Here is a 12,569-nt window from a genome sequence, read left to right on the forward strand (position 1 = left end):
AGCTAAGCTAGTTTGGACCTGTACTCTGCTTAGGAGAAACATATATGTTAGTCACTCTGAGGTCTTATGAAAGAGTATGCTCTACAGCTTCTACTGTTAGAAGATTAATCGAAATGCAAGGAAGAGGAGATCAAAATATTCAGTATAATGGGACAGACCTTCTGGATTGTGCTGCTTCAGGCTGCAAGGTGGTGGGGATAGGGATATCAGTTAGAAAACGAAGGTATTAGAAGAAAGATCTAACTCTTTAATGGGGGAGGGGTAGTCATAAAAACACATTATATTGTTTTGTTCAATGGCTTCATTGTCTAAAACAACAAAGAATCTTATTGTGAATGGTCTAAGCCAGGCTTGAAAAATGTCTGGCTTAGATCCACTAAATCAACGATAGTCAATGTTGTTGGACACCAACTTGCATCAGACCTAGTCAACATGGTCAATGCTCAGGGATGATGTGAGCTATAATATAACAACAGCTGTAGGACATTATATCTACTGTCCCCACACTGAGGGCTTATCCACACTTACTTTCCCTCCACGCTTTCCATACATGGTCTGTACCTTAAAGCTCCATCTGAGCGCCCTCACTTTTTAATTTTGCTCTAGAGCTTTTCCCATGAATTCCCACTCTTTACCGCTGAATTGGAGCAAGTGGCAATACACAGAAAACCCAAATAGTTTGCTCTGATTCAGCTTTAAAGAGCGGGTTTTCACGGGGAAAGCTCCGGAGCAAAAAAGAGAGAGGGGAGCTAGGACACAGAATTTGTGCCTGGAAAGAGTGAGGCAAAATATATTTGTGGATAAGCCTGAGCCACATACAAAACATCAGCCATATATAGGGTGTCACTGGGGATGGGGTGCCCAATAAAGTTCCTAAGGAGCAAAAGTGGGGAGGTTGACCTGTCTCCCCCTGTCGAATGAATCAATTCTTCCATGTGTATGCTTGTTTGGAAGAATCCTTATTTAGGGGAAAGAACAATATCTCTTCTGTAAGGATTTGGGTTCACATTTTATCTTTCCCACAATTAATGAACTATCTAGTATTGTCTCATTGTTTACTTCCATGACTGAAGTTCTCTTACAATTCCATTCCAGATACTTCACTGGGATGAACTTAAAGAGTGTGGAGCTCCAGTACGGAGAAGATATTTCAGGACAAGAAGAAGCTATGGTCGCTTGGAAGACAGACTAAGAACTCCTTTATATTTTCGTACCTCTCCAACAGTGGTATTTCTTTATTTAACTTTCTTGTATTTTGCTTGAATTAGACCAGTAGCTCAAAGTATTCAGTAGTTTGGGAAACAAGCAACACATAGTCAATTGACTAACAATTATATAATTGTTTTAATGAACTTTTTGCTGCTGTTTGCTTTTATTTATATGCTATTGTGGTAGATATAGTGATTGCAATGTTTATTGTTTTTAATGCTACTGTGATTATTGCGAGTCGCTTTGAGCTAAACCGGTTGATGGAAAAGCAGTATACAAATATTATACCAAATATAGGGGAGAAGGGAATGTTGCCAGTTTAGTTGGGGGTAAAATCACACACAGCAGATGGTTAGGACTGGGGATACATCTGAAGAGCTGGGGATGTGCAGACAGCCTACACTCAGGAAAACTGAAGGCAATGGATGGAGAAAGAGATATTTAAAAGGAAAGTGGGTACAGAAAAAGCAAAGGGCACAGGAGAAAGGGAACTGTGGCAAGAAGAGGTTGACCAGAGAAGGGAGTTCTCTACAACTTTACAACAATATAAGGATGGGGATGTTCTGCTACGTGGGAAAGGAAAATGGAAAGATAAGCAGACAGTGGCAGGAAAAGCTATGGTGCAGTTGAAATCTGTAAGTTGCGGGTTCACACATTTCAGAAGTTATTCATCTGATTTATGGAGGACAGTGACAGAGTGGGCTAACATGCTCTTTTCCACTCTCTCTCAAACAATTACAATTGTGTGTCTTGGGGTGGAGCATGCATTAATTAGAATGTGTCAAGGGGTCTATCGAGAAGAGATGATTCCTATGAAGGGGAGAATGCATAAACTTGCTCTGTGTTTTCTTGGGGAGGGCCTCTGCACACTGCTTAATAGTTTGTTTTGCCATACTACATTAAACAGACAGCATTTGACATTCCACTGGACACAGCAGTGCTTTGTTTTCATTTTAGGGCCTTCGCTCTCACGATATTAAAGAGGGGTTGCGTCTAGGAGCAGCTCCACGCGGCAGTCCTACAGACAGCAGGCAGAGAGCTGACTCTCCATGTTGTCCTCAACATGAGGTAATGGACCCAAACTGGGAAATGTAAGAGAATTAGTTGAGCTGTAAGAGCTAGTAAGACTTGATATCATGTGTAGCTCCTAACAGCACAATCCTAGCATGTTTACTCAGAAGTCGGGATGGAAGAGTGTGTCAATTTCAGTCCTCCCAGCTTCTCATTTTTCCAATCTTAAATTCAGTTCTCCACATTTCTGCAAAAAATGCATTTTATAGATTAAAAAATCCTTGTAAAAATTCTTCAACATTTTAGTGCAAATTTCTCCTAATACACATTTTTGCATGCAGTTTTTTAAGATTTTTATTTATATTTTCCAAATTTATACATTTCATTAGTTTTCCAATCAATTTAACATTTCCAAATTTTGACTTCTTTCCCCCGCTTTCTGCAGTTGCTTAAATAATTTTTTTAATATCTTCTGCATATCCAGTTTCATTTAACTTGCTCATTTATTTATCTATTGTAAATATATACGCTAAAAAAATTGCAGGTTATTACATTAATCCTGCTAAGGTTTTTATCTGTTTACAGTTTATCTGTAAATATTCAGTAAACCATTTCCATTCTTTTATAAAAAGTTTGTTATCTTTGCATGTGGTTTTGACTGATATATTGCATCCTTGCAAGCAATTTCTCCTGTTACAATGCATTTATATGCTATATTCACCTATATGTTCATATTTATGCACCGTATCCCTTAATATATGCATTTTTAAAAACACTCTTTCATTGGAGAAATGCATCATAAAATTCAAATAAGTGTGAATTTCAAAGGATGGTTATGAACCCACCAGGTAGCCCTAAGAAAGCTACTCTTTCCCATCAGCAATACAGAGTAAACCCTTGCAGGGTTATTTTTACTTTATTTTTAATATCTATTTATAGCCCTTATAGTTTTCTTGTTTTATAGTTTTGGGGTTTTATTTTATGATTTTGATCATTTGTACTTTTTATAATTGTGATAACAAAACAGTTTGTTTTAAGAAGTGCAAAAATAGTATATGATGTTCTTTGAACACTTGGTGTGGTGGTTAAGAGCAGTAGACTCGTAATCTGGTGAACCGGGTTCGATTCCCCACTCCTCCACATGCAGCTGCTAGGTCACCTTGGGCTAGTCACACTTCTTTGAAATCTCTCAGCCTCACTCACCTCAGAGTGTTTGTTGTGGGGGAGGAAGGGAAAGGAGATTGTTAGCTGCTTTGAGACTCCTTAGGATAGTGATAAAACGGGATATCAAATCCAAACTCTTCTTCTTCTTGACAAAATGCTGAGTATTAGTACTATTATACGTGGAAAATTGGAGAAACATGCAGCACAGGTTCAATAAAGAATGAGTGATTCCAGGTCTCCTGTATAGTAGCCCCTTCAATATGTTCTATGGGTGAAAGTCAACCACATTCTACTGAGATCAGACCCATGGAAATTAATGAAAAAGACTATTAGGTCCTTAAATGTCAATGAGTATACTCTGAGTAAAACTTAGTTGAATACCAACCTGTGTAATAGACTCTTTAGAGAAACCTTCCAAAGCAGTTGAAGATGTTAATCATGCAACTCTAATTGTGAAGAGATTGGGAACAATTAACTATGTGCCCTGGACATGATTGACACATACCTGGGCATCCTTTGATTTCTAATTCCTTGGTTACTCTCCACAATATGTGTGAACTGGCTCCATTGACACATAAGAATAAGTTACATTTAGGGCTCAGTCACATGTGCAATTAATCAAGTGATGAACACACAGAGCTCAGATGTTTAGATGTATGATATAATGACATTAGTTTTGTTCCTTGAAGGTGTCTGATTATGAGTGTGAGAAACCCACAGCAGTCCACACTGCTTTCCACAGAATCCTTGCAGAACTCAATAAGCCCAGCACCAGTTATGAGCTGAGCTTTGCCAACCGGCTCTATGGAGACCAGTCCATTGCTTTCCTTCAGGTAATTTCTGAATGGTTCATTATGCAGTCCAGCTTTCAAAGAGTAGCGTCATATCTCCAAAATAGTTTGGTACAAATGCTTTAGCTGGTTTGCAATTATTCAAAAGCTGGATACAGTAAATTGATAATGCTTGTTGTTAGCTGCTTAATTCTAGACACAGAGAGACAGAACTTTCAGTAATGTGTTAAATAATTATTCCTGCTTTCATACAGAAATTCCTGTACTGTGCTCTGAAACTGTACTTGACCGAGGTGGATGGAGCTGACATTCACAATGCCCCAGAAGAAGTCCGGAGGCTGATAAACATTTGGGCTGAAGTCCAGACACATGGTATTATTATGAAGTGGGGTTTTTTTTTTTGGGGGGGGGGAGGAGTAAGCTGTATGCCTGCAAACCCTTCTCATTCCTGGATCCAGCAAGTGTTAACATCTAAGCAAGGATTCAAACTCATGGAATAGCTAGGCTAGCTTCCTAGTACTGTAATAGCCAAAGTAATAGCCAAAGTGAAGTAATAGTCAAAGTAAAGGTAAAGGTAAAGGGACCCCTGACTGTTAGGTCCAGTCGCGGACGACTCTGGGGTTGTGGCACTCATCTCGCTTTATTGGTTGAGGGAGCTGGCGTACAGCTTCCGGGTCTTGTGGCCAGCATGACTAAGCCACTTCTGGTGAACCAGAGCAGCACATGAAAATGCTGTTTACCTTCCTGCCGGAGTGGTACCTATTTATCTACTTGCACTTTGACGTACTTTCGAACTGCTGGGTGGGCAGGAGCAGGGACCGAGCAACGGGAGCTCTGGAATAACTTGTGATCTGATGCCATCCCTTTGAAGCTAAGTGTATTAGCACACACTACAGTTAATGTAGCAGCAACCATTTGCTTAGTTAGTATACTTTGTATATTAGCAATAAAAAGAAATTCAAATTTGCAGGTTTTATTTCTCTTAAGCAAATAAAGGATTGTCTCTTCCTGAAGACATTAATGTTTCCCGCAATCCCATTTGTATATGGCTGGGCATGATATCTTGTCCAGACTGAAACCTTCCTTTAATTATGAATGGGTCCGTATACCTAAAGATCCAGAAGCCATCTGTGAAGGAGACAACAGACATGGGTGACTCATCCTTGGTAACAAGGGATGAATGTGAGTCTTCCTTCCTGTACTACAAATAAGTTACAGAAGGCCTTACCCCCAACATTGTTTTAAAGGTAAAATCCAGGATCTTCTCCCAAAGGACAGCTTTGATTGTCTCGCTCAACTTCTGCACGTGAACGCTCTTTACTTTAAAGGGCAATGGGATGTGAAATTTGACAAAGAACTCACAAGAGTAGATAGATTCTACTTGACTGAGGTAAGTTCCAGAAATATACCTGTTCCAGAAATACAGCTAGAGCTTTGTATTTCCTTCTGCTCTAAATGTTTTCAGAGCAAGAAGTGGACTTTAAGAAATGGTGTCTATGTGGCACCATTGCTGGTTTAAGGTACTTTTCAAAGGTTGCTCAAGCTCTGTTGGAACAACGGGGTCTTTAGGAGCTGCACAGGAATAATGCAACATAAACTGCTCAACCTGGTTTCAAAGAAGATTAAACCACCACTTTCTTTGTTGATCATATGAGTTGGGAAGGAGAATATAAAACTGGTTCTGTATTGTTTTCTGGGATTTTCTAGCTCTGCAGAATTATTTTGTTTTTAAACAAGAGAACGAGTGAACAAAGGAGGGTGCAAGAACATTAAAATTTCCTTGTTTCTAGACCAACTCATAAGCAGTTCTTGGTGGTGAAGACTTCAGTGTATTAACCATCCTAGCCCACCATTGTAAAAAGTGCCTGTATCAGCTCATAAGCTGCACTCACAGTTTCAGTTTCTGTTGCCAGCAACTCCCTTCTGTATGTCCTTTTTCTCTGTAAGACTCTTGCAAAATTCTTGTTGGTTGCACAACATCTGTGTGGCCTTTTCTTAATAAGTCTGCCTCTGTTGTTTATTTCTAGTACGGGGTAGCCAACATGGCGCCTTCCAGATTCTGTTCGATTCTTAACTCCCTGTGACCTCAGGTAGTCAGGGATGATAGGAGTTGTAGTCCACAACATCTGGAGGGGAACACTGGTTCTTTTCCACGTTACTCAAATCTCCATTGCTTCTGTACATGAAGTTTACATGTTTAGTCATGATGGCTAAAAGCCACAGGTAGACCTATCTTCCATGATATTGGACCACTTCTTTTAAAACACCATATAAAATAGTGACTGTCCTATCATTGTGTGACAATGATGTCTGTGACTTTAGTAAAGTGGTATATGAATAAGTATTTAAGAAATTTCTTCTGATCCTACTGCAAATCAATTTAATTGGATGGGTCTATGTCAGGCTTCCTCAACCTTGGCCCTCCAGATGTTTATGGCCTACAACTCCCATGATCCCTAGCTAGCAGGACCAGTGGTCAGGGATGATGGGAATTGTAGTCTCAAAAACATCTGGAGGGCCGATGTTGAGGAAGCCTGGTCTGTGTTCTAAAAGAGTAGTTCCTGAGCTTTTTCTCCCACAGACCACTTGAAAATTGCACAGTATTGATTTTTCTGCCTGTTGTATCTATTGTATTGGTCTGTGCATAAACATTTCAGTTGTTGTTTTCCCCCACCCCACCCAACTAAACTAAGAACAAGAACATGTATAGGGAGACCCGTAAATTGTTGCTAGTGATTATAAGTTATAACGTGACTGGTGTTTTGAAATTTTCATGGGTGCCCATGATTTGAATTTGAATTTGTCAGCATCTTGAGCCAAACAGGTGTTTTGAAACTCTAAAAGGATTTCCGCGTGTCTGAATTGGTAAGCTTGAATATGTCATTTCAGAGTTTTCTGCAGATCAGTTACTGACAAAAACAAAACTAATCCACAGAGCACAAAGATGAGTTGACTTTCTGTTTTCCTTCATATTTCTCACAGGACGTTTGCACAAATGTACAGCTGATGTACCGGAAGGGCCAGTATAATATCGGCACAATTGAGGGATGTGATGTGCAGATGCTTGAGATTCCCTACAGAAACAATGAGCTGAGTTTGTTCATATTGCTGCCCAGAGACTGCGACCCTGAATCTCTTCAACAGGTAACATTCTGATGATTCCTCCCCCTTTGCATTGGGCTGACATCTCCTTTACAAACAGGTTCTGAAACTGAAGTTGCTTGTAGCACTGACAAAACCAAAAAGCAAAGCCCCTCATTTTTGTTCCAGGTTTGGCAATCCAGAGGATCCCTATTGCTTCTCAGCTGTAGGGCTTGTTGTTGTCTTCTCCTGTTGTTGTCCACACCTGAAGAGAGCTCTGGGGCCTGAGCACACACATTCCTTATAGCTCACTAAGCCAGGTCACAATTTATGGTTCAAGTTTGAGAGTTAGGAAGATAGGTTGGCATCAGCGAAGTGCTTCCACTACTGCAAGGACTTTGGATTGCACTAAGGAGGCAAGGGAGGAAAAGTTCAGTTGCAGAAACAGACGTCCTTGCACTAGCGGAAGCACTTCACTGATGCCAACTGTGGTGATCACACAGGGTCCCCGGACGTTTGACGGTCTATTGATCCCTGTGCCACCACTGTGATTGCCTCTTCGCTGCCACCAACCCGTTTCTCACGGGTACATACGGAGTCCAGACAGTTGTTAACATTAACAAATAATCAAGTTTATTTTATAGGCATGAACAGGTTATTTTTTCTTGGCAGTTTCTTAATCTTAGTTTCTTTTACTGTCCTATACATTCCTAACAACTTCAAACTGATTATCCCAACTATCTATCTGACTCCACCTAACAATTCCTCTCACTCTCTCACAACACAACACAACTCAACCGACCAACCCACAGACTTATCCTCCCTCTTTCTTCTCCAGCCCCCAACTCTCAACTGACTTCTAACTCTAAGTCCTCCTATCAGTTTCTCTCTGGCCAATCACATCACACTCATTTAGCTCTTTCCTTATGAGCCACCTAGGAGGCAAACGCCATACCAACCTATGTTTCTAACTCTCAAACCCTTGTAAAACTGCCTTCAACCAGGCCAGGTGATTTATCCAGCATTGCCTACTCAAGCGTGGCAGTGTTTCAAATGCATCATATACAGTGGAACCTTGGGTTAAGTACTCAATTTGTTCCCGAGGTCCGTACTTAACCTGAAACTGTTCTTAACCTGAAGCACCACTTTAGCTAATGGGGCCTCCTCCTGCTGCTGCTGCTGTGCCACCAGAGCACGATTTCTGTTCTCATCCTGAAGTAAAGTTCTTAACCTGAAGCACTATTTCTGGGTTAGCGGAGTCTGTAACCTGAAGCGTATGTAACCTGAAGCGTATGTAACCCGAGGTACCACTGTACTGGAGATGCCAACGACTGAACTTGAGAGCTTCTACACTTAAAGGGCAAGCTCTATCACTGAGCTGTGGTCACTGAGTTCCTGTTACACATTTCCTACACTTCCAACTGCAGTCAGTGTGAACCCTCCCAAGCTGGCTGCTGCTCGGTTATCAAATTCTTTTACTTTTGCCACCCTCCAACTGCGGTACCTCTGCTGTGCCACCCCTGCTCCCAACTCCAGTACACAGTCTCTCTTCTGGACCAATTTAGCTGTGGTCTGAGGTAAATGGACCCAGCACAACCAGGGAATCGCAAACTGGTCCCACCAACTTTGAGACTCTAGAAATGACACAAGGCACAAGTTGACTGTTTATAAATTTCAACCTTGTATGAGCAGCCCCCACCTGGCTGATGTCATGTCATGTTACAAATTATGCAAGCGTTGAATCTTAAATGTCAGTATGACATTTTTGAAACAACTGAAAAATAATTAGGGGTATGATGTGCTAGAAAAATATTCTTGTGTCAATGTTTGTTGCCAAATTTATGTCATGCGGTTATTTCCTATCAAAAATCTCATTTTACAATGATATCTGAATCTGGTTTCTTTTATTGATCAGTGTATCAATCACATCACTGTCATTTTTTTGCACCTCCAGCTGGAAGACGGACTTAGCTACGACCAACTGCTCAACTGGTCCTGCATTCTGAAGCCAGAAGAAGTTGAGGTGGTTATCCCTAAATTCAGCTTAGAAAAGAGCGTCGAAGTTAATGCATACTTAGACCTGTCAACTCTGACTGATCCCGAGAAAGCAGATTTATCTGGTGCAACCACAACAGAAGCTGTGGCTCTGACTCAGCTTGTCCACGATACTTTTATCGAGATTGACGAGGAGGGCGGTGAAGAAGCAGAGGCCCCCGCTTGCCCAAGGGATAGGCGTCCACGTCAGGAACCAAAGGCATTCCTGGCTAACCATCCTTTCTTGTATTTTGTCCTGCACAAATGCACCCAAAGCCTTATTGCCTTTGGTAAATTTGCTAGACCAGAATAAGCAGCACTCTAGTGGCTGGGAATAAAACTGATATAAGCATAACACAGCTACAGTACAGTGAGAGGTAGACAACATGAGACATTTGGTACCAGGATTTCCTTTTATAACAATGCTTGAAACCCAGCAGATCTTAATCCAGAATAAAACATCTAAATCCTAAATCTCCTTCTCTCCCCCCCCCTTACCCTTTTTATATGCTAATATTTACATGGCTGCTGGCAAAAAGCTCTTGAAAACTGCTGGAAGTTTTCCTAATCTTTCAGGGTGACCTTTGTTCGCTGGATTAGAATTGTTGCTTGTGCAAGACTTTTCTCATAAACCCCCCACCCACCCAAAAGAAGCGTCACTGTGTTCAGTGCGAGTAACATTTTTCTGTACCACTGATTCTTAATAAAAGCAAGCATTCAAATAAAACATTGTTGTCTTTTTTTCTTCAAAGATGTATGTTTCACTCAGTCAAACATGCTGATGGCCCTACCAAGTAGGGCCAGCCATGCTTTTCTTTTTTCTTTTGGTACTTAGGCAAATCTTTGGTTTTCCCCAAACCTGCTGAATCCTCAGAGATCTGCCCCCTGCCTTGCAGGTCTTTTCCACCTGGTCTGGGAGGGCAGGGTTTTGGTTGACTCCAGCTACAAAAACTGAGTCTGCTGAACTCTTGGGCTGAGATGTTGTTTAGGGGGTTATGCTGGGGAACGTTGTTGCTGATATTATTATTTTTGTATCTTTATTTTAGAGCTTATAATTTATGTGCAACATGTTTGATTTGGTTGTGTATTTTTTTGATGTTTTACTGATTGTTTATGACTACTTTTGTTATGCTGTAATTATGTATTTTCTCATGTTGTAAGCTGCCTTGGGCATGGTTTGAAGCACGGAAAGACTTCATACAAATAAAAATGATGTATTATATATGTATGATTCCTCCCTATTGTGTGGGTACAGTGCCATTTTGGCTACATATGAATCCACATTCAGCGAATGAGTTTCCTCTTAGAATACAAGATTTTAGAAAACTGAAGAACAGTATGTAAGAGGTCCGATTCATACATGGCCCTTAAAAATGGGAGTGGATGTACCTCAGATTTCAGCATGCAAGGCGGAAACATGTTCTTCTTAACATGCACATCAGAAGGTCTCTACTTTCTCACATATGTTTGCCTTTCTACATTATGGGAACAGTTAAAGAACTCCAGTTGAAGACCAGTAATTTTGAAGGCAAGACCAAGCATACTTTCAAGTAAAAGTTCATTAAGTGAAAGGACAATAACAGGAAGAAGATCTGATGGTGCTGTCATGGGAACTGGCCAATAAATGCCCCATGGCAACAGTGGGCAGACCTCAAGCTTCTCAGGTCTACTTTGTTTAAGAACTCCAAAATTTACAAACCAGAGCCAGGCACAAAAAGCACACAGGTAGAACTACAGAACTGGATGCCTCTGAGCACATTCTGAGGAATTTAAACTCAACTCACAGTCCTATCTCTTAATAGTTAATCTCTGGTTACCCTATATTTGGCAATCTAATCCGAGGTGGTGGAGGGGAAAGGGTACCATATTTAAACAGTTGGGAGCCAGTGTTTGGATTCAGCTAAGTCTCACTCAGAGCAGACCAACTGAAACTAATGAACCTACCCTAATCATGTCCACGAAATTCAATAGATCTACTGTGAGTAGGACTTGCATTGGGCACCACTCAGGATCATTTGCATATCTATTAAATACAATCCAGAGATCAATGAGTAGATCCTGATCTGCCATCTGCCCATCCTTGCCCCGTGGTATTATTTGCAGAACCATAGGAAACACACCATTCCAAATACAATACAGTGTATGTGTGTGAACACTTTCAGCCTCATGAAACTTTCCAGCTAGGAAAATGTGACTTTCCTGCAAGACACATGCTAGCTGTCTAAAAAATCCTTGGATTCCCTGTTACAATGGTGGGGGGGGCACCTAATGTGTCATATGCTTTCTAAATTCTTTAAACATTGTTGGAAATGTGTGTGTGTGTGTGTGTGTGTGTATTTGGGTAGAGAGTCAGGTGTACTACCTGAAGAGCCCATAAGTTTTTCAGGAAATCTCCATACAGTCTCAAAGGGATGCTTCACTGAGAAACATGATTTGATGATAATCTATGTGTGAAAAATAATAATGGATGGAACACAGGAGGAAGTGTATCCTATCTAGAGGATAGACAAAATCATGCACACATTCAATTTGCATATTTAGTAGCTACAAAGGGAACACTTTTAAATATGCATCTTTGGCTTATTTCCTGTCACTTATTCGCCACCAAATCTATTGCACAGCATCCCCCCCCCGCCTGTTTGTGGATGCAGAACGACGTTTTCTCAGCTTTTGCATGCATATAGTTTGGTAAGTTTACATTGGAAAATTGCATTAATGAAAAGGGGATGTTCAGCCAAAGGTGATGCAATACTTGGCTACCTTGCTTTAAAAAGCCAAACGTCATTACAGATCCTAAGCAACGATATATTGATCAAAACATCAATTGCTACTTTATTTCTCAAAATAGGCCAGGGCAGTATACATTCCCCTGCCTGCTCTCCTCTCAATACCTTGGTGAGATACTTTCGATCAGAGCCCCCCCGGACTTGAAGCATGGGAAGTCCCAACAAAATAATTATAATTTAGGCAGAATATTTGGACTATTTGATATGTATTTGTATAATCTGGAACATTCAATGTGATTTGATTGGATTGTTAAAATGCGAAACTTAATAAAAATGATTTTAAAAAAAATACCTTGGTGAGATACTTTCAGCTGACACATAAGCATAGCTGTCAACTTTCCTCTTTTCTTGCGAGAAATCCTATTCGGAATAAGGGAATTTCCCTTAAAAAAAGGAAAAGTTGTCAGCTATGCGCATAAGCATTCTTCAGGCTCTTAGAAGAACATGGGGGGGTGGGGGGGCTTTGAACTTGCTAGGCGGAGAAGGTGCAATT

General features: G+C 40.7%; 1 protein-coding gene across 1 annotated transcript; it reads left to right on the forward strand.

Moving 5' to 3' along the window:
• Positions 1-3,049: 3,049 nt before the first annotated feature.
• Positions 3,050-10,052, forward strand: LOC307219521 (serpin B3-like; the record flags this gene model as incomplete). The annotated part of the gene is made up of 6 exons (XM_079982781.1): positions 3,050-3,109; positions 4,074-4,217; positions 4,430-4,547; positions 5,423-5,565; positions 7,158-7,319; positions 9,211-10,052. 6 exons carry the CDS (start codon positions 3,050-3,052, stop codon positions 9,601-9,603), a joined length of 1,020 nt encoding a protein of 339 aa, XP_079838907.1. The 3' UTR covers positions 9,604-10,052.
• Positions 10,053-12,569: the final 2,517 nt, after the last annotated feature.

Source organism: Podarcis cretensis, assembly GCF_951804945.1.
Source record: "Podarcis cretensis genome assembly, chromosome: 7".
NCBI classification, from domain to species: domain Eukaryota; kingdom Metazoa; phylum Chordata; class Lepidosauria; order Squamata; family Lacertidae; genus Podarcis; species Podarcis cretensis.